A 23278-nucleotide genomic window follows, 5' to 3' on the forward strand; every position below is an offset into this window, starting at 1 on the left:
TGCATTCGTTTGCTTTAGGTTAGGACATTTTTGATTGATTTAATAAATGAATGAGTAACATTATGAACGAAATAGATTCATTATTGTGTACTTACGGTATTTACGCCTGTTCCGAGGCTTTTTCCCCTCTGCGGCTTCCGTAGCGAATGCAATTGCACTTCGAGTGGTTAGTACAGAGCCAGTTTGTTGTTTTTAGCCTTTTAGCCAAACAACTTTAGGTGCTCTTCTGAAATCCCGTCGAGGAAAATGGCTAGCTCTTTCGTGGTATGCTATTTTTTTTGGTACATACGTAAACCAAATGTTTAACTGAGACAAACAGGAAGTATTTACATAACAATGACTGTAAAAACACCGGACAGTACAGGAACTAATACTGTAGATTTTTCATTAAGAACACTAACTTACACTGTTTAAATATCCGTACAAACTTGACGAGAAAATTAGTGCGAGTTTACATAGTTAATACAGTGATTCTTGCTGTGTTGTAATAATTTTAATGTTGTTTGTGGCAAGAGATTGTACTGGCCTGTTTTATGCTCAAGCATTAAGTTTTCTAATGTGCAAAAAAAAAATATGAAGACATACAAAGATGACAACATATTACACTACTTAAGAACAATAAACTATTTATGCATGCATTATATTGTGTGTAATACTAATCTACCTAGGGATTTGTACAGTAATAAATCATGGTTTTCTAATGCACATTTCAATCAGACTGAAGAACAAGATCAATCGGGGACACTAGAAGATCCAACAAACCTTCGCTGCAGAAAGTGCCGTAGATGTTTAATAGACTCGACCAGCCTCCTGAAGGTGGGAGACTTATGATCTAAAACTTATAATATGTTGTCTTTGAAAGGTAACTGCAGTATGTTGTGAAAGGTTTAAGATTTTCATTCATGTAAAAGTGACATTGCTTTATAATAACACAGGCAGTAACATCAAGCGATACTGCAGCCACATGCAATGTGTGGCATTTGAATGTTGAAAATTTGCCAGATTGGATTTTGGCAAGTGTTGATCAGGTAGTTCTCATTTCTTTGTTTTTAATTAATGCAATTGGGCTTTTGATTTCTGAAAATTATCAGTTCTGATAAAATGTGCATTTCTTGCAGGCCAGTTGGACAGTGGGGAAATTAAACTGTCAGAATTGTGGAGCTCGCTTAGGAGGCTTTAATTTTGTAAAGTGCTGTAAATGCTCCTGTGGATGTGATACAACTGTACATCTCAGTAAAAGTCGTGTTGATCAGGATCTAAAACCTCCAGTTCTTCTGACAAGACTAGGAAGGACTAGACAACATACCGTGAGGAGGAAGGAGGAGGTGGAGGCTCTCCCTCAGACAATAAGCTCAGCTCCCTCTCCTTCCTCAACCCTCAGCTTTTCCTGTACTGTGTCCCATGTAGCCTCTGCTGAAAGTGAACTTGAGGTTGAGTCAACTGAAGAACCACAGATTCTTGAGACTGTTGAGAGAGGCACAGATGTTTCTTTGCCTTCTGAACTGCCACCACAGCTGTCAGATTATCAGGAGAGCTTAGAAGTAAGGCATGTGGGTTCTGCTTCCCAGAGTAGAAGCTCTCTGGAAAGAGCTGTGAATCCAGAGGAGGTCAGACTCCGAGTGATGGAGGAGCCATCAAGAAGCATCTCACCCAACCTAGAGGCAAAGCTCTCCAAAAGAGAGAAAAACCGCCTGAAAAGCCTAAGAAGGAAGCAGAGGAAGAAGGAGAATTGGATTCAGAGACAGCAGGAAGCAAAAGATCTGGTGAGATATTTTAAAGTTGTGAGTGGTGCTGACTCATTTTGTTCTTATTTGTGAACTAAATCAATTTGGCTTCCCTTCAGGATGTTCATTTAGAATTAATTGAATTGCAATCACAGACATTTATAACAATCACACATAACTTATAGTCCAAAAATAAATAATTTTGAATAATTATGGCTATTTATACCCTGATATGCATTTCTTCTGAAATGATCAGACATTTTTCTTAACACAGACATTATAAATTTTATAAAGGTTTGGCAAACAACACTACACATTGTCTAACAGCACTCTACATTATCAACGTTAAAGTTTGTGAGATTGCAATACTTTACATAATGTCAACTCCATAATTATTAGCAGCCTGCTTAAATATGAATGAAAAATGAAGATATCAAATATATGGATGATTAAATGGATAATTAAAACTGACTTTTTACACTGACAGATGTTATAAGTTTCATTTCAATTTAAAGGCCCATTTACATCAAGAATGATATTTATAAAAATAAATATAACAACAGCTACTTTGCATAATAACTCACTGTTTATGTTCTGAAAGTGATTGCAATGAGATCATTCCTTTGTGACATTATTGTTATAGCTGTGGTGTGGACTTCCCTATTCTTATATAATTCAAACGATTATTATAACTTTATTGTTACATTTAAGTATTTGGCATATCTAAAGTGACTTGCACTGCATTCAGTGTATACATTTATTCAGAACCCATGACTTTGGCATTTCTAGCTCAATGCTCTACTGTTGGAGCTGCAGGAAAATTATAGTTATTGGGGTGAATACGGCTTTTTTTGTTGTTTTTTTTTGCCACATTTGATTTACAATTCTGCATCCTATTTGCTTCCTCAATTCTGAATGGTACACAGCTCTATATTGTTAAATCTACGAGGAGTCAGATAAGCCATAAATATGTGAGCTATTAAAAAAAGGATCTGTGTTGTGCTGAAAAGAGTTCTCGCAAAATGTCAATAATAGATTTGTGGATCAGGACAGGCATAAATCCGAATAATAAGCTGCTGCAAGATCCTGAGGATCTTAATACGCCATTCACAGTTACATGTGGCTGTTGCAGCAGGTGTCATTTTATTGGAGAATTGTTTTTTGTCCCCCTTAAACATAATGTATGAGTTCTTCATTCATATTTTATGTGTTATTTCTACCTATCAGGCTATGAAGTGGGACTTAACAGGCAGCGATGATGAAGAAAGGGAGGGATACACATGTGCCGTGTGTTTAGAGGTATATTACAGCCCTTACAAGTGCCATCCTTGCAGTCATGTGTTCTGTGAGCCCTGTTTGAGAACTCTAGCTAAGAACAGGCCAAGCAATACCCCCTGTCCCCTCTGTAGGACCCTTATATCCCATGTGCTCTTTCAGGAAGGTGAGTGGAACAAATAAACTCCATTTTCTGTCATATCGTTTGCAAGAACTTTATCTAACCACCTGATCAACCTTTTGTTTCAGAGCTCAATCAAACTACAAAGACTTGCTTTCCAAAAGTGTATCATTCAAGACATGAGACCTTTCAGAAGACCAACTATTCTAAATGGCCCCTGCCCAACTGTCCAAAGCGTTTCCGCATCTTTTGGGGTTTGTTATATGTCATTTGCAATGCCATTTGTCTTCAGGACACTAGGCGTTAAAAAGTTTGCACATTTATTTCATTTTTTTTTTTTCAGGAATACAGAGACATGGCGGCCCTGCCAGTCGCTGGCAGTTTCCCCACAGAGCATTTGGCCTGGATGCACTGGATCTGGGAGACATGTGGGGCTGGCCATTTGACATTGACTTTGTGATCATTTCTATCTACTCTCTTCACTGGGTGATGGCGTTCATCGTCTTCTGTGGCCTCTGCTACTTCCTCCTCCTCTGATGTATGGAGGATTAGTTCTCACTTTGATTGCTGGACAAATGAATGTTGTTGACAGTGGACATCTCATCAAGTGCCTCATACTTTTATTTCAATGTAGCTTCAAATAAGACGAAATATTATCAAGGTGTTTTTCTTCCTGGGAGAATCATTTGTGTGTTTGTTTGTAGTTTAGGTCTTACAGGGTTTGTGCAATTCATAGATATCCCGTTAAGCAATTTCCTTACAGCATCTGCCTACTTGACCTGTAAACAGTATTATAATGCAGCAGAAAAGAGAAAAAGCAATAATTCCGGGTATAATGCTTAGTCCTTCTGTATATTTTGATAAGCTGCCTCTTTTTCTGTTACCATAAGGCCTTCTTGGAGTGGCTTAGATGCTCGTTTAATGTTAGAAGCCAGGTTTATGTTGTAAAAATTTAATGGCTTCTTTTACACAGTAAAATGTTTCAGAACATGTTTTGTTGTGTCAATTCATTATACTAGAAGGAGATTTATTTATTTATTAAGATTTGGCTAATCTCGTTTGGGATTGTACTTTTTGTTCATTTTAATCCTAAGAGAGAACACCCAGCACAGAACATCCTTGTTTAGAACCAAATCCTAACGTTCTGGAAATATTCTTCGCGAATGTTTCTTATTCCTCACACTAAGCAATTGTGTCACTTCGACGAAGCCGTCGATTCAGGGGTCGTGAAGCCCCCATCTGTGGAGATCCAGCAGCGGCGCTCGGCCCTCGACAGGGGTGAAGGTGACTCGCCTGTTAGTGCGGGAGATGCAGTCGAAGCGTCGCGGACGCTCGCTCGGCTCCGTCACATCATTCTGATCATCGAAACAACCCGCTTCCAAGGATCGCCCTCACCCTCTCATCGAGGACAGGCGGATTAGAGACGTTTTCTCAGTTACGTGGTTTTATTCGTGGATGCGTATGCATGTGTTCTGCACCGAACGGGCGAAAGAACCGCCCCAGATCCGCAGCCAATATTTTTCAAATCGGGAAATCTTCGGTGAGGGATCCGGAGCGCCGGGAGAGCACCGAGAGCACGCGGAGAGCTCAGCGGGCGATGGATGACTGTAGAACGGTGAGCGCGCTGAAGGACAACCCTTGTCACTCTTCTGCGTATAGTATTTTTGGATAGGCTTTTTGTGTGTGTGTGTGTGTGTGTGTGTCTACACGTTAAAATGACCATCAATGATATGCAAATTAACAGGATTAGCGTTAACATTACGAATAATTGCAGTAGAAACGTATAGCCCACAAACATTGATACTTATTACCGATATATGGATTCTTCTAAGATAAATAATTGGTATTATTATGTTTATTATTTGTGTTTTCATACTGCACCATTGTTTAGAAATGACATTCCTCCCCACAATCCCATGTGTTGCTATGTGGCATCTAGACAATGGCAGCTAAACTCATGTTTACCCTGCTGGAAAATCCAGTTTAAGCTGCTAGCTATTTTGGAATATTTCTAGCTAGTCTAAAATGATCACCAAGTTTGACTAGCTGGTAAATGGTTTGGTGCTGGTACAAGGTGGTCTTCCAACCCAACCAGCAACCATGTTACAAAACACTGCTTTAGCTTAAACTATACACATTCACTTTCTAAAAATAGACTGAACAGGATTTGTCTTCATTTTAGACCGTTCAGGAGTTCAACACTCTTGTGGCTCTCCATCGTGAGCAGGTCATCTCCATAGGGGAGAATACAATTGACTGTCCTTCTTTAAGGGCACAGATGCACAAGACTCGCATCAAAGGATGCGCTGTAGCCCAGGTGGCCTATCAAAACCTCATCGCAATCTCTGGGTAAGTCTGTTTGTTAGAGCAGCCATGCAGATTTGATGGCATGTCTGTAAGATGCCATATAATGTGGTTTCTCTTTTTCTCACTGTGCTTTTCTTAGGCCAGAGGATGGTGAAATCCACCCAGAAATATGCAGATTGTTCATCCAGCTTCAGTGCTGTCTGGAGATGTACATTACAGAGATGCTTAAATCTATGTGTCTGTTGGGTGTTCTGCAGCTCCATAGGAAAGGTGTTGTGTCAATGAAAGCCAGCAGAGGACAACAGATTCTTTACATAAACAGACATGAGTACATAAAGCTAATATACTGCATGCTGAAATGCTACTGTCAGTCTGAAGGTGGCGGGGATGGCACAATAACTACATAAAACAGTCCCTTTAAGCATTCACTGCAAGCAAAACAAAATATAACTTTAACTCTTGTGTCACTCGCTTCAGGAAATGATGTGTGCCCTGAGCCCAACGTGGACTACAGGGTCGATGAAAGCTCTGATGTGCCGATGCTGGAAGATCGATCATCATCACCTGTAGATTTTCCTCAGGAATCCTGGGTCGTGTGCACAGACATTGAGAACATAGAGAGGTACAGTATGACAAACTGGATTAATTAGGAAAGGCTTCCACTTTTTCTACTTAATTTACTCCATAGGGATTTGAAACAACCTACCAGCTCTGAGATGAATTACAACATGACAAACTTTGAAGCAAAAAGTATTTGAAAACCTGAGAAAAAGAAAAAGGAGGACTGTAAACTGCAAACCTTTGAAAGGAATGAGCAAATGCTAATACATAATCAAATAAAAACAAAAAACCAATGGCTGCTGATCTATAATCATTCATTATAGGTGTAAAAACAAAACTTAAATTTTTTTTACTAAATATTTATGAATACACTACCGTTCAAATGTTTGAGGTCAGTAAGATTTTTTTATCAAAATGTATAAGTTTGTTCATCAAGCATGCATTAAATTGATAGAAAAATTACTGATAAACATATTCCTTGTATTCCACCAAAATACTGAGCAGCACAAATGCTTTTTAACATTGATAATAATCAGCATATTATAGTGATTTTCGGAAGGATCATGTGACAGGTTACTGTAGGCTACTGAAGGATACTGAAAATTCAGCTTTGGTCATTTTAATGTAAAAAAATATATGAAAATAATAAACATGTAAAATTATAGTAAAATTTCACAATATTCTTGTTTTACTGTACTTTTTATCAAATAAATGCAGCCAGGGTGAGCATAAGAGACTTCTTAAAAAAAAAAAAAAGTAAAACATTTTACAGACTCCAAACTTTTGTATATAAAATGGCTTGTCAGTCAATTTAATGGGCCTTTAGGCACTTATAAATAAATAATTTTGGCTATAATCTTTGTTGACGTTCCTATGTTGTGAAATGTCTTCCAGTGATACGCGAGAAATGAGGAACCTTCTAAGCAAACTCAGGGAGACAATGCCTTTGCCACTGAAAAATCAAGGTATGTCTCAAAATTTTTTAAGGAAATTATTCTGATGATATAGTTTTTTCAACAAAAAAAAAATGCTCATATAGCTAGAAATGTGTTTTCTTTTTTAATGCTGTGCTTTTATGTGTGTAGATGACAGCAGTCTGCTAAATCTGACTCCTTATCCACTGGTGAGGCAGAGGAAGAGGCGATTCTCCGGGCTTTGTTGCCTTGTGTCTGGCTGAACCTTCAATACTCTCAAGTCTTCTTTTCTTATCATTGATCAATTTAAGCTTCACTCGTCTCCTTCGTGTCTCTGGAACTGTTTCGCTAATGTAACTTGTCCCTGGACAATGTTAAAACCACTTAATCCCTTGTTGGAGGACAGAATCCCCTCGACTCAAAACCCTGCCAATTGAGTTTTTTAGCAAAATCAGTGGTCTGTTTTTACTTCGTCATGTGCTGTGAAACCATATGATTGTGTAAAAAAGCAAGAGAATGAAGTAAAATAATAACATCTGTCTCTGATTTTATCATAGTCATAAAATTTGTTGTCGGTGAAAGGGCACGTTTAGTTATAGGATTGCTGTATTTCATCATCTTGCTTGTTTTTTTTATTTTTATAAATTTAGCCACTGTGGAATGCTTTTTATTTAGTCTTCCATAAAGGGGTAATTATGAAAAAATATATATATATATTAGTCATTTTAAGGGCACAAGAATGCTCTGCACTAAAGCCATTGCTATTTCATTCTGAGCTTGAAATAACTATAACAAAATAAACTTCACTATGTACAGTACATAATACAAATAATTGTAAATAAAACATTATGTATTTATTATAATTGATTTTAGAGATTTATTTTTCATCCATCCATTTAAGACATCAGGTTTGTGTGAATGCACATCAGTTTAATGAGAGTTTGCAGCAACTCATGTCAGGTGTCTATAAAGTGTGCATAGTTACAGCTCATATAAACTATAAGTCATTTTATAATGATAATAAAGTTGTTGTTTTTTACTGTAATTGTTTGTTTATTGCATCCTACAGTAATTTGCATTGTTTTTTGCCTTTAAAATAAACCCTTTAAAAAATTTAAGAAACTGATGCATGTTTAAAATTAAGACCAAAGTTATGAAAAATAAGATAACGTACAAAAGAGACCTTAAATTCGGCATGAAGAAAGACAATAACTCTGACCTGTAATAACATGTTATTCATGTTCTCCCTGTCCACATTCCCATGCTCTAAAGCAGGAGCCAAATGTCAAAGTGAAGACTTCCAGCTGCAGGGGTTTACTGGAAGCAAAGGGGGATGGACAAATTCTCTAAAGAGAGTTGTGAGGGAATTCTTTAAGACAATTCATCCAGGACAGAATTAGAGTTACTTTTCCAGAGTAGCTGATTGTGCATCTGTCTCTCTGATTTTAAATTTAATTCATATCGCAGTTAAACTCGGAGGCTAAAATTACACATGATAGTGTGCTCGCATGCTTTTGGAGGAGTCTGAAATTGATGCATTATTCATCACGCTCATGTACTATTAGGTTTCTGCAGCTCTTCTCAAGAAACTGTCTGTGGTAAGTTCTTGATTACTCAATGTTTAAAACTGATGCGTATGTTTGCATATATCTTTCTACTATCCCTTAAGCTATCAAGTTCCAACAGGCTTTCTTCTCTATGGATCGTACTACCATTCCCCTTGTCCTACTCTGCACCCTGGCTTCATTTACTCCCATTATGGGATGTTTCTGTGACCATTACCCATGGAGTTCATGGACCTATTGCAGCAATACCTGTAACTATGGTACCCAAACACGTACAAGGTAACCATTATTTAACATATTTCTGATGTGCAAAGTTGATTATTTTAATATGTACCTTTGTTTGTTGCAGGGCTGTACGCCATGATGAACACTGGATCAAAAACAATTGTGTCCAGTTTTGTCAGACACATGAGACCAGAGCATGCAGTGTTGAGGCTTGTCCCATACACTGTCAGCTGACTGAGTTTGGACCCTGGTCAGAGTGTTCGCCGTGTGCCAAAAAATCTGTGAGTAAAAAAACATACAGATATTAAAATTAAGAGATTTATTCCAAAGTTAGTTTATGGTCCTTAAAACTGATTGGTCTACCAGTATTTCAAGAGATACAATACCAGATATAATGCTGAAATAGCGGCAGAATAAATTTGGGAATTTTCACATTTCTGACATGCTGTCAGTTTATTTAACTAAATATTTAATCACCCTTAGGTCATCTTAAGATGTAGATGAGTTTGTAGATGATCCAACAATGGTTCTGCTGTGAATAGGTGTCCTCAGAATGAAATTTCAAATAGCTGAAAAAACCTATATCTGTCAAGAGCTGGAAAAAAGTTAATCCACTGATATCATATTATGGGGACTTTATTGTTTTTTCAGAAATATAATAATAGTTAAAATTGGTCTGTTGTGGTCTTTAAATTTCAGTTACATTGATATGCCAGTAGGTGGCGATAAGTGACAAGTCTTTATGAGTGAGCTTATTCATTCAGCCGATTCATTCAGAATGCGCTTGTTAACCTGTTAAATGTCACCCCGTCCCGTATACGGTACACCTACGTTGACTATACTATATTACAGTAAAATCTTATCTAATCTTGACAAACTATATATCGTTGGAAAGGTCTAAGACTCCCAAATATATATTTTACCAATATTTTTTGTTAAAAATTATGTAGGAAAAGTAATAGATGAATTTATGACAAGAGTGCACCCTCAGAAATCTACATTACAAAAGGAGCTTTGACCTTTGTTTAAAAAGAAGACTTCCTCGTTGCCTTTTTCTCTATCACTTTTTAGAAATCATCAGAAGTTATATATCACTTGAAAACATAAAATCTCAAAATTCATCCTTTAAAACCCATTTTAAAATCAGACATTGCATTACCATGTAAATGGCACATCAAAATCATGTTACAAAATGTTTTCAATCATGAATTATACAAATTTATGTTTGTATCATGCTCATTCATGTCTATCTTCAAAAACGTGAGTGACAGTTAACAGGTTTTAAATTGATAGAAAATGTCTAAAATGTATATTTCTGAACATTAACTTATTTAAAAGTTTCATATCATGCTCAAAACCATGCTGTTTTTCCAAATATCAGAATGTAGCCTTTGTTCTAATATTGTGCTACTATCAAAGATTATACCCAAGACTGGTCACTAATATAGTTTTAAATGGGGGGAAATGCAATGCTCTATATGGCTGCTCTATAGTTTGAAGCCCCGCCTTCTAAATGAAAGAGCCAATCGCTAAAGTCAGCGCAGCTAGAAGTCCCGGTTGCTATAGAAACATTCAGCGTTCAGAGACATGCACTCAGGACTATGCTGTTCTAGCTTGAATAATACGTTTTTTTTATATAATGCTATTTATCAAAATAAACAACATTTATGACACACTTGTTATCAGATTGGTGATGGTGATTGGTCATTTCAAATATGAAATGTAATCGCTAGCTGAAGTAGTGAACAGTTTTTTAGAACTTGATGTTTCCTCATTCAAAGAGAAAGGAGTTGCACTTGCATGCCGAAAGGAATGTAAAAGATGGCCGCAGTGTGACTTGACTTGTCTTAAAGGGATTTTGATAATATTCAGCAATTCTCAACATTCTTTCTAGTGTGAAATAGCTTAAATATTGTACACTGCCCTAGTAAGTGTGTGAATGTTGTGTGATTTAGTTCAGAACCAGGTCTGTTTTGAGGCCAGGTCAGTTTGGGGGGGAGGCCTGTAGTCCATCTCTTACAGAGGAAAGAGTCTGTCATCCCTCCAAGGAGTGTGGGATTGATCGTGTCAACTGTAAAGACAAGTTCACCTGTGGCAGTGGTAATTATCTTCATCAACTTCTTCACAAAAACACAGCATAGTCGTGCCTTAGGTTTAAGATTTGTCCTACACTGATTTTATAATCTAGAACATATTTGCAGTTTTAAATGCTCAGAAACCAACTTGCTTTATTGTCTTCAACTTGCTAGGAAGATGTATAAATGCTACTCTGCAGTGCAACAAACAGAACGACTGTGGAGACAACTCTGATGAGAAAGACTGCGGGCAAACAAAAAGCGTGTGTTCAAGTAACCGGGTATTTGCTTTCATTCCTGGAGCAGACCTAATTGGTCATGGGTGAGTTACAAATAAAGATCATTTGGGTTTCTTAGATTGCAAAACATTTTCATGGACGTTGTAAGATTTCAGGGTGTTGTCATGTTGTCGGCAAAACAAATTGGCTTATCTGTGATTGTACTCATCTTAAAACTGATGAAAGTTATATTTAAAATTAGATTTGATGCTGCAGCAGAGCAGATGAGAGGTGCTGTTCTGGACAACTCCTTCATGGGGGGTGCATGCACTCTACAAAGACACAGGAGAAACTATTACAGAATCCCTGACAACATTGAGAGATATGAAATCAAGGTGGGAAAAATGTCATTTCTGTCTGTCATACTTTGTTAGCTGGAGTAGAAAGATATCCAAATTACACAATATATTGACACCATACAAGTAGGCTATGTTCATTTGGTTGTTTCAAATATATTAGCTATTATTCAGCCCATGTAAATGGGTAAGATGCACCAAAATCGCCTTTAATGTTATTTCTAGTTGATTGCAAAAGGAATAATTATCCATCTTTTATATTGTATATTATTAGGTTGTAATACTACTGGATAATTCTAAAGGTTTTTTGTAGTTTGTACAAATATAAATTGGCAGGAAAATATATCCATGAAAAAAAAACGATGTACAGTATTGACCAAGATTTCAATATTAGTGCATCTAAAAAATAACAAATTAGATCCAGAGATATTTATAGCTTTGAAAACAATCACACAAATCACATAAAATTGATCAATGATTGTATTTTAAAATTTGATTTGATTTGAATTCATTCCAGGTAGAAAATCTTGAGGATATTAAAGAGCAAGACATCAAATCCCAAAAAGTCAACTTGGCCAAAGACTCACGTAGCCTACTGCTCAAAGATGCAGTGAAATCATCTCAACAAAAGGCAAGAGATCTCAAGAGTAAAGATGGAGTTTCCCTTTTATGCTGGGGGGGGAGGTGGGGGGGCAGCCACTGGCAAACGAGCCACAAACACTTTTTTTTTATATGTTCTACATTTCATATATTTATATACCATATTCTACATGAGAAATACATACAAAACAGAAAAACATACCTAATGCAGAAAAGCAGCCTCTTTTTCTGAATTGTGCCGTAGATGACCACTGTCTTTCTTTAACTATCTTTTCTTCTTCTGATAGTTTTCCAGTCAAATCATTCTGTATGTGCAGTAAAGAAAGATCTGAGAATCTGTCCTGTGCCACTTTTTGATGTAGCTGAACCAATGGACAGCATGAGGGTAAACTGCAGTGGTTTGAAAAAGTTTGAATATCTGTCCTTCCGTAGCCTGCTTCATCTATAAGCTTCTCAAGAGTAATCGGTGATGCGATCATGGCACATTTCACAAGATCCACTATAGTCACATGCCAATGGTGAATCTTAAAGGGGTCATATGATATTCCTAAAGAACATTATTTTCTCTATTTGGTGTAAAGAAATGTGTTTATGCGGTTTAAGGTAAAAAAAAAAAAAAAAACATTATTTTCTTCATACTGTACATTATTTTTTCTCCTCTATTGCCCAGCCTTCTGAAATGCATCGTTTTTTACAAAGCTCATCGGTCTGAAAAGTGAGGTGTGCTCTGATTGTATGGTTTGTATGGTTCTCTCTCTCTCTCTCGAGGTGGTTGGATGGATGGTGCGGTTATTAATAGTGAATTAGTCGCGTTGATTATCTGCGCGTGCTCCTACCGAAAATTGTTTATAAAACTTCACTTTGTAGGCTACTCTCATCCTCCGTAAAATGCGTTGCACACATATTTGGGTTGAACTGTTCCGGAACAATGTTGTAAATACAACATGTCCACTGATTTCTAGTTGTGTCCTCTTTTGGAAGGCCAAACAAAGACGTTTCGCTTTAACAAAGAAAAACTCAGCTTCTCCACAACAAGGCAGCAACAGTGAAAATAAAAGTTACGTCTTCTTTTTTTGCGTGAACATTTGGGAGGTGTTATGCAAATCTTCCCACATGAGCTCTTTTAAACTTCATCTTTTTTTGCCACAAAAACAGCATTTTAAAATAAACTGTTATAGCAGCAAGAGACAAGCGAACATAAGAAGTATCTGGACCAAGATCCCAACTAAACCAAACATTTTCCACCACAATGGGGACTTCAAATGAATCAAGTATGCACATTTAAACCTCTGTTAATTCTCAATTAGAGCTTCTCTAGATGTCTGACAGAAATAAAGTCACAGAACCTTGTAAGGAGGATATGTGAACGTCTATATTGGATGTACAGAAGACATAAAAAACATTAAAAAAAGACGTCATAAAAACATTCTCTCCTCAGTGGATGTCTTTTCAATGTCTGCAAAGACATAAAAATACTTTTTTTTTTTTTTTTTTTTTACAGTGCAGTATAGGGTTTACTGTATTTTCATAAATATTGTGACAGTTTGTCAAAAGGTCAAAGTTTAAATATGCTGTTATTTGTTTTACTTCAGTGTGCTGTCAAAAATAAGAACATCATTTTCAGTTAAATTTACATGTTGAGTTAACTTAAATATATGTACACTTGAAATAAGTACCAAGTTAAGTGAACATAATTGTTTAAGTACATTAAATAAGCATCAAGTTTGGTGAACTGAGTGATTTAAGTCCAATCTACAAAACCGTCAAGTTAAATAAACTTAAATATGTAAGTTTTGGGGGACTCCATTACTCAATTAAATTGAGGCAATGAGTTTACTCAATCAATTTAGTTCATTCAACTTATTAGGGTTTTCGATCTAACGAGTTAAGCAGTAACTTTAGCTGCCATGTTCTTTCGCTCAAAGGAAAACGATTGGGCCACTTCATCAAATACTTAAGTTGTCGTTTCAATAATCTCAAAATCACGTACCACAAGGATTTAAATTAACATATTTCACCAGTAGAAATCATGCAAAACAACTTTATATCTACATAATTTTAGTCACCGAACATAGTACACAAAGAAAAACTTCCTTTTGAATTGTAGTTCAGCAACCAAACAGACCAAAAGGACAAATTTTGTAACCCACCAATCAGTGCTTTTGTTCTCTTGTTGCTAGGCAGAATTTCTCCCATGGCCAGTCACATTAAAGGAAGAACAGAGTGACGTTGAGTTTTTCGAAAGGATTACTCATGATTTTGAGCTCACAACACTTGAAATCTTAAGTTTATGCATTTTTAAGGTAAATTTGTTAAATTAACTCATATTTTTAAGTGACAGGGCCAAAATGCTAAATTTTAAGTAATGTTTAGTCAACATTACTTGATTTTTTAAGTCAAGGCAATATTAGGGTTTACAGTGTAGTGACATAGACATGTGGGTGTGTGTTAGAACGAGACATTTTTAGGGGGGCGTAGAGGAGTCTTAACTTAATTTAAGAATATCTTTTTGGGTTTGAGACTCTTTGAGATCTTCTTTACGCACCAGGAGCTTGTAACACTCCAAAGAGAAAGGAAAACTTGAAATCCTATCATATGTCCCCTTTAAGGCTTGTGTATTGAATATTGCATAGCATCAAATATCCTGTCCGATTCAGCTATAAATGACTCAGTCCACCACATTTTTATTAGCGGAGCAACAAATATTTGTTAACTTGCTAAAGTGGGAAAATAATGAAAAATTGAGAATCATTCGCAACTCGCAAAGGATATGGGGCTTAATTTTGCCCAAAACTTACTTATTATAACCACTAAAATAATAAGATAATACAAATAAAATGAAAAAATGTGAATTTTAAAATTTTTACATTTTATTCATAGCTCAGACAAAATCATTATTGATTTTGCCCCCCCCAGCCCCCCCTAAACTCCGCCTATGCATCAAACTATGATGCTCTATTCCTTATTTATGCCTATTTATTCAGATCTCTTTCTGTAATTTTTGTGCAGGACTCTGAGTTTTACAGGGTGCATCAGGTTATTGCCACATCAACATTCAGACTGAAACCCTCTGGCCTCTACTTAGCAGACCAGTTCCTTCAGTTTCTGAACAGTCTGCCACTGGAATACAACTACGCCCTTTACAGACAGATCTTCCAGCTGTTTGGGACACATTATTTCAGCTCTGGGACATTAGGGGGGAAGTATGACCTCCTTTTCCAGTATGATCGAGAAGAACTAAAGACCTATGGTAAGCAGACATGATTGTCTGATTACAGCATTAGAGCTCTTGGTCACATGGAGCTCAAGTGACTTCATTAGATTGTTTTCTCTCATTCTGAAATGCAATGAAACTGTTTTTTTTTAATCAGCTGTATCTCCTTATGATTCCCAGGACTGACAGAAGTAGACATGAATAGTTGCTTTAGCCAAGATTCCTCCATCTTTACTATATTCTATAACAGAAAATCATTCAGTTCCACATGTGGGAAACATTCAATACAAACCAAATATGAAGGTAATACATAGACAAATGTATTATTTAATATATATGGCTTATGTTTTAAGTTATATAACCCCTATTTGAAATGCACTTGTCCACTCCAGGGTCAATTGTAAAAGCAGCAGAGAAGTGTATCACGTCAGTGCAAGGAGGCAGAGCTGAATTTACAGCAGCCCTGGCCTGGGAGAAGAGGGGCGTATCGCCAGACAGCACCACATACCAGGACTGGGTCAAATCTACAATAGACAATCCAACTGTTATAGATTTTGAGGTTAGATAGAGAAACCTGTCAAATATTTGTGGGTATAAAATAAAATTTAAGTCAAAGGAATGACACAAGAACTTAAAATAGGTTTACTATATCATTCAATTAATATGGATTTTTTCAATGTCTTATCTAGCTTTTGCCTTTAGTGAGTCTGGTTCAGGGTTTCCCTTGTGCTGTGACAAAGAGAAGGCATCTTCATAAGGCCCTGGAAGAATATCAGACCGAATTTGATTCCTGCAAATGTGCCCCCTGCCCAAATAATGCTCGGCCTGCTCTTTCTGGAACAGAGTGCATTTGTATTTGCCAGACAGGGACCTATGGATCAAACTGCGAGAAACGTGCCCGGGACTATACTACAGGTTTACATGCATGCCTATAAATATCTGTATCCAGTAGAGCATAAAATATGTAATTTCAAATGTTAATTTAATCGATAATATTATTAAGATATATCATACACACAATATGCATAAAAGTAAATGCTTAAAAAATGATTCATTATAAAAAAAAATAGATAAGGTGTGAGAAATCAATTTCTGGCCACATCTCACAGAGGAAGTTGATGGGCACTGGAGTTGCTGGAGCTCTTGGAGTACTTGTGACGCCACTTTGAAGAAGCATCGCTCACGGACCTGTAACAACCCTGCACCGCAGCGAGGCGGCAGACCCTGCCAAGGCCCTGAGAAACAGGTGGAGGAATGCACCATCTCTATTTTCCAGACGTAAGTGCCCTGTTCTGTCTGTAGACTACAAACGGAGGTATCACTGGGGTCAATGGCACTAATATTTCATGCAATTACATGTGTGAACACATAATTGCATGTGTGAACACATATTAATTTGTTCCTAGCTTCATTCTGATGAATATGTATTGTTCTAAAATAGGCAGTGTGTGCATGCAGCTAGTCATTTGCATACAATCCATACAATCTAACCTCTCTCTTCTCCTCACTTGTGCTCACTCTCTCTCACACACACTCTATTGTGTAGACTTAGAGTAAAATGTCTTTTTCCTGAAACCACTTTAATAAAACAAGTCAAGTGTTTTTTTACAATGTGATTGTGCTTTAGACATTTCATTTCCCAGCTGTGCATGTACCTCTACAGGATGCTTTTTTATTCTCAGAAATGTCATTTGGTTTAGCTGTTAAATTTCTAATAATATATTTTCAAAAAATGATAGTCCAAAAAAATAAAATAAAAAAATCCATGTTTTACTTTCCCTCATGTAATTACAAATGTATGACATTCTTATACAAAATAAAAAATATATTTAGAAGAATTTTGGCAACAAGTTTCAGTTCCCATAATACAATACAATACAATTGACACCAAAAGTCAGTGACACCTGAAACTGTTTGGTTTCCACAATTTTCCAAAATATCTTCTTTTGTGTTCTGCAGAAGTAAGTCTTACGGGTTTGAAACAACAAATGGGTGAATTTTGGGTGAACTATCCCTTTAAATGAATTTTAATTTACTGATAAATTACTGTTTATTACTAATAATTAATGCTGCATAATTAACTGTTTATTGCGTACATGTAGTTTCAGTTGGTTCATAATTGTATTGTAAAGGTATTCATTTAAATGCATTTTAGGTTATTGATCAAGCACAATTTAATGTGCAATGACACTTCTTTCCCAGGCAAAATGTGTGCATTAATGATGATGACTTTGAGACTGAAGGGTCCCGTGAGAGCCAGTTGCCCCCCGGAGCTTCTGGCTGTCCAAAACCCCGTTCACCTGCCAACAGCCACCTGAGGGTGAAGAAACACAAAGAACTTAGACTTTTATATCACATGCTATTTATTCCTCCCTGCTTCCACTAATGTCCAGGTTTTCCCTCTAATTCCAGATCAACAAACGTCAGTATGATTATGGAGATCACGAGGAATTCGTCTGCTTCACTGGTTTTAAACTGGATGGATACCAGCTCATTCACTGTTTGCAAGACGGCTCTTGGGAGAAACCAAAGGGACGGTGCATTAGTAAGCTATAGAAATGCTGATATGATTTATGATCTGAAAGCTAATATTTTTGCCATACAGTTTTCACTCCATAATATGTTTTCCTGTCATTCCAGAACATGTCTGCTCCAAACCCACAGTACCTGATGGCATGACGATATACCCAGACAAAACGGAGTTTCAAGTAGGAAGTGACATCATGCTGGCCTGCTTAGAGAGTGGCATGAGCCCCTCAGGGCGTCAATATTACACGTGTGGGAAGAGTCTTGTTTGGGAGCCAAGCATCCCACAAGACATAAACTGCAAGATTGGTATTTTCACAGAATAAATGAGCTTTTCATAACATATTCACAAAACATTTCCATCTTTAGCTCTTTTGATGCAAACCTGGTTAAATGAATAACACAATTTTTTCTGCAGATAAACCCTTTGTACCAGACAGCAGCTGTGAACCTGGAGAGATGCATGATGGGACTAAATGCACATGCATGTCCAAAGAGAGATGCAGGTGTGAATGTCAGTAGTTTCAAGTTTTGTTGTGGTCTGTTTGGAAACTTGACCATTAAGCACCATGCATTTGTGTATGTATCCTGCAGAAATTACAGAGCAGATTTGTGTGTCTTTGACGCTGACAAGGAGACTGTCATTATGACGTCCCTCTGTGCTTTTCATGCTGACCGTTGTCATGGAGAAAGATTATACTTTATGAACAATGGACCATGCAAAACCGACGCAGTCAGTCTGGACTGGGCCAAATTCAGGGCCAATGTATCTGAGCAGAGCTCGGTGCGGGAACCCTGCGGTTCAGACACCTGTTACGAATGGGAGACCTGCTCAGGTACAGATCTGATCACGAATCCTTATGTAACGTGTTATTTCAGAATAAAAGCACCTTTGGTTTTTATCCAATTGAAATCATTCAACATCATCTTTTCTTCTTAGAATCAAAAACATGCGAGTGCAAAATCCCCAGAGAATGTTCCAAAGATGGGAAGCAAATGTACTGCTTGAAAATTGTGAGAACGCAAAGAACAACGAGCTTGAATCTGTGCTTCATGGCTGCCATGAAGTGCAGCAAGATGGAGTTTGAGCTTCTGCACGAAGGTCCTTGTGCAAGTTCTTAATTGTGCACCAATTTCATAGACATTTTCACAGCTGAAAGGCTCACACAATATTGATTTGTACAGATAACCCATTGTTGTTTTATAGTCACACACAGCATGCTATGCAGTTATTCTTTGAGCTTGCAGAATATTGATGTGGAACTTCACAATAAAACATTATCAGACTTTCAGATGTGTTGTAATTATCTGTTAAAACTTAAGTGTATATTTTTGCAACATTAAAATGCTTTCTTATATCCCAGCATGTGCAGAGACCAATAAAAGTAAAATATTTTTATGTTGATTACACTGAAAAGTGTAACTGTGACTTTGAGCTGGCATTGCCCTACAATTTACACTTATTCACAATATTATTTATTTTATATATATTATGTATTACTACAGTACAGTCTACTACAGTTCATACAAAATCATACAGTTACAACAAGCAGTTGAAAGTTGTTGTTTAAGCCTGACATGTCCAATGCTGAGTACTGTGATGTGTTTCCCTTGACATCTCCAAACCGAGGCCTCACACTCTGAAACCATCTCAGGAGCTCCGCCCATTAGTGAGACACACAGGTGGGCGGAGTCATCTGAACAGTCTTTAGGATTTTTACATTCACATTTCGAACCTGGGGATACATTTGCAATTTTACATATACATTTTTTGCACTTAGCAGATATTTTTATCCAAAGCGATAAACTGAGACAGACTGAATCTAGAAGAACTGTGGCAAAGTCTCCAAGATGCTTCAAGAGACCTACCTGCAAAGCTACCTAGGGCAAAAGCTGCTTTGAGCGTAATGGATGGTCACACCAAATGCTGATTTATTTTAGTTAATAGAAGTAAATTGATAAAGAAAATCTATTTATGACATTATTTTTGACAGCATCCTCATTTTACAGCATTCTTACATGTGCCTAAAACTTTTAACAATATTGCAATATTGTTTCTTGAAGTTCTAGTTCTTCATACATATATATATATATATATATATATATATATATATATATATATATATATATATATATATATATATATATATATATATATATATATTTCACAATAATGCATGGTGCTTTGTATGGTCATTATTACTTTTAGCATTCAATACCAGAACTAATAAACTTATTTGCATTCATATGACATTTTACAAACACCATTTGCAGATTTTTCCCATGGTTTGCAAAATAGGCTTGGCTGAGTCGGCACGGCTTCCATTATTAAAAAAAACAATATAATAGATAGTGGAAACCAAGTACCTGATTAGTGTTTAGTAGGAGTCTACAAACTATCTGTCTTGCATCGGACACTCTCAGGTGCTGGATACCATCTGAGACCAAGACAGCACATGATTTCTGCTTCACCACTTCTGCATCCCACTTAGGCATGACAGCGTCACACTCTTCCCGCTCAGATAAGCTTGTTTTAAAAGTGTGGCAATAACATTACTCAAAACACTGGAGGATCACATTTGCAGTTTCTGGTGAATATACAATAAAAAGAAAAAAGAGAGTAAGCAATCACTTAGCAATGCATTAATTACTATCCAGAATACTTTAGAATTACACTTGTTCTGCATGCGTGATATTCTCCAGATCAGGTTCTCTGTATATTCAGTGACTGGATTGTCAATGTGATCATGTCTGTCTGTGCAGGTGTACTCAGTCTTACTGCCCACTGGATAGATGTCTTTGGCGTCCTGAAAACATGATAAATTAGATGTTAAACACATGTCTGTTGAGAGTTTTGTGTATTGAATGTGTATGAGCTTATATCCATCCCCCTCCAGTTCCCTTGATTAGAGAGACACTTACCCAAAACAAATCCATTTGTCTAAGAAGGTGGAGTTTTACACGTCTTCACTGGTGTCACTGAGGGATCAAAGCAATGGGGCTCCATCATTCTAAAGTATGGAAGAACAGTTGTGAGTTTGTATGAAAAAATGAAAACCAAAATAAAATGTACAAATTTTTTATCCACACTTGAGGTGTTCAAAATCAGGGTCCTTACAGCTCTTCCTCAATGGTCTCTCCAATGCAGTTCCTGCCTCCGTTTCTTGGAGCAGGAACGACCGAGTCCTTGACTTTGACCCTGGAAGCAGCTACTCCAGGCAGACCAGCAGCTCCAGACTCCTTCGGTTACTCTTGTAAAGCAGGACCAGTTTGAGACAAGAAGAACAGGCTTGTTACTTTAAACATATAAACTGCTTTCAGTGCTGAATCAATGCTTTCATAAGAAAACTGCATTGTATATGCAAATTAGTTATGAGCTGGCTGTATTGATTATGGTGCAAAGGACATGGCCATTCTAGCAGGCATTACCTTATGATGCCCGGCCTGCACACACTGTCGTGCCAAGGGCTCTGCTCCTCCAGATAGGCCTCCAGTGCCCCCTTGAGGTGGAGTTTCTTCAGCCCGGCACATGGCACCTCTTTGACCACCTCATAGAGTGACCACAACTAGGGATATGATGCCAGATTATGAATACTTCTATACTTACGTTATACTTCTATGCACATGTTTTTGATGTCTTAATTCTGTCATACCTTGTGTTTTATTACTTTAGGGAACTCCTTTAACTGATCCAGCCCATTTGGAATACATCTGTTTGTTACTGTCAGGGTTTTCCAAATCTAGAATATTAAGGCCAGCGATATAAACAGGATGTCCTACATTAAACAGAGAGAAAAAATAAAGAAAGATTCACACATATTTTACACAGGGATTTTGTTGATGAGGAAAAGCTAAAATGACCATTCTGGCACCCATCACACAAAACCTGGACTGAAGCATGCATAAAATAAAATTCTCTAGACCAGAAAAATCAAGGTTGATCAAGCTTAAGGGCTGTGTGCCAACATTGCACTGCATTCAAATATATTACACTAAAATATATTACATAAAATAATAATATTAATAATAATATTAATAATAAAAATCAAACACAAATTAAAATGTTTGGATTTTTAAAATTATATTCAATCAAATACACTTATATTGAAATACTGAATATTGCATACATCATGGTACTCTTGTGAACGTGCGTCGATTGACATGGAAGAATGAAAGTCGTTGAATAAAGTCGTTACTTTTTGTTTTCTTTGCACACAAAAAGTATTCTCCTAGCTTCATAAAATTACGGTTGAAACACTGATGTCACATGGAATATTTTAACGATATCCTAACTACATTTCTGGCCTTTGAATGCGGTAATTACATTGCTGTCTATGGAGGATCAGAAAGCTCTCAGATTTCATCAAAAATATCTGAATTTGTGTTCCGAAGATGAACAAAGGTTTTATGGGTTTGGAACAACATGAGGGTGAGTAATTAATGACAGAATTTTCATTTTTGGGTGAATTATCCCTTTAAATATTAATATAGCAAAACCGGAAGTTAAAGCTGCAGTAGGTAATTTTTGTAAATATATATTTTTTTACATATTTGTTAAACCTGTCATTATGTCCTGACAGTAGAATATGAGACAGATAATCTGTGAAAAAAATCAAGCTCTTCTGGCTCCTCCCAGTGGTCCTATTGCCATTTGCAGAAATTCATCCGCTCCCGGTAAGAAATCAACCAATCAGAGCTGCGGTCCGTAACTTTGTTTGTGTTCAAAATGTAGAAAAATGTATATAATAAGCGAGTACACCATGAATCCATTTTCCAACCCGTGTTTTTAGCTTGTCCTGAATCACAAAGGGTGCACCTATAATAAGTGTTTATATTCGGACTATTTTAGATTCCACAGTACCTTTGTGATTCTTCATAGACATAAACAGAGAGAAGTAGTTCCGGCTACGATGGTCTTCCGCAAGACGCAAGCAGTTCTGTTTATTAACCGCTAGAGCGTCAAAAGTTCCCTACCGCAGCTTTAACACATACTCATCTCCATCACATAGCTTGTGTCCACCTCCAGCAGGGCCTGATACTGGCCACCCAGAGAGCCCTCTTCCATGTAATGTTTGCCATAATGCTGTATAAAGAATAGACAGGCTGAAGGGTCATATGTGCTGGGCGGGGCTGAAAGATCCTTCCAGAAGTTTTCAGATAGAGGGGGTACTAAGTAGCATTGTTCTGGAACTGAGCCACCTCTAACTCATTCTTATTATCTGCAGATGATAGGTTTTTAAGACAGAAAGAACAGCATTTAAAATATAGTACAATCAAAAAATGTTAACCTTTTTTACTATTTCATATGCTGAATGCATTGTTACCTTGTCCTGTTTCAATTCATTATGAAAGTTTTTTTGAACATGACCTCATTTAATTTTTCAGTGAAGAAAAAGTGTTTTTTCTTTAATTGCTAATGCGAACTAATAACATTTTGTAATTTGTAATTGGTTGACTTATATTGGTATTATCTAATTGTGAACTTTAACAGCTGAATAATGTTTGGTTGATTGCAATCCAATACGTACCTTTCTATCAAAGTTATCTGACATTTTCAAGATTAATTTGTTTAGACACAGTTTAACTCTGAGTTCTTG

General features: G+C 36.8%; 2 protein-coding genes and 1 long non-coding RNA gene across 3 annotated transcripts; 2 read left to right on the plus strand and 1 right to left on the minus strand.

Moving 5' to 3' along the window:
- Positions 1-111: 111 nt before the first annotated feature.
- Positions 112-4110, plus strand: LOC127986664 (E3 ubiquitin-protein ligase RNF180). Its single transcript, XM_052588994.1, has 7 exons — positions 112-264; positions 718-816; positions 936-1028; positions 1119-1763; positions 2952-3165; positions 3249-3374; positions 3464-4110. Exons 1-7 carry the CDS (start codon positions 247-249, stop codon positions 3655-3657), a joined length of 1389 nt encoding a protein of 462 aa, XP_052444954.1. The 5' UTR covers positions 112-246; the 3' UTR covers positions 3658-4110.
- A 321-nt stretch (positions 4111-4431) lies between these two features.
- Positions 4432-18973, plus strand: LOC127985604 (complement component C6). Its single transcript, XM_052587637.1, has 24 exons — positions 4432-4735; positions 5303-5469; positions 5567-5710; positions 5894-6049; positions 6883-6953; positions 7074-7153; positions 8468-8500; positions 8589-8746; positions 8817-8973; positions 10648-10792; positions 10942-11089; positions 11248-11380; positions 11859-11972; positions 14951-15191; positions 15336-15458; positions 15548-15714; positions 15845-16070; positions 16265-16433; positions 17358-17475; positions 17568-17700; positions 17796-17990; positions 18100-18187; positions 18276-18517; positions 18622-18973. Exons 1-24 carry the CDS (start codon positions 4586-4588, stop codon positions 18801-18803), a joined length of 3540 nt encoding a protein of 1179 aa, XP_052443597.1. The 5' UTR covers positions 4432-4585; the 3' UTR covers positions 18804-18973.
- Positions 18974-19844: 871 nt separating this feature from the next.
- Positions 19845-23038, minus strand: LOC127986698 (uncharacterized). Its single transcript, XR_008160913.1, has 6 exons — positions 21335-23038; positions 21111-21247; positions 20800-20932; positions 20604-20692; positions 20356-20488; positions 19845-20269 (listed from the first exon to the last, which is right to left on the minus strand). It is a non-coding gene; the product is annotated as an uncharacterized LOC127986698 (long non-coding RNA).
- Between the last annotated feature and the right edge of the window lie 240 nt (positions 23039-23278).

Source organism: Carassius gibelio, chromosome B21, assembly GCF_023724105.1.
Source record: "Carassius gibelio isolate Cgi1373 ecotype wild population from Czech Republic chromosome B21, carGib1.2-hapl.c, whole genome shotgun sequence".
Taxonomy (NCBI): Eukaryota; Metazoa; Chordata; class Actinopteri; order Cypriniformes; family Cyprinidae; genus Carassius; species Carassius gibelio.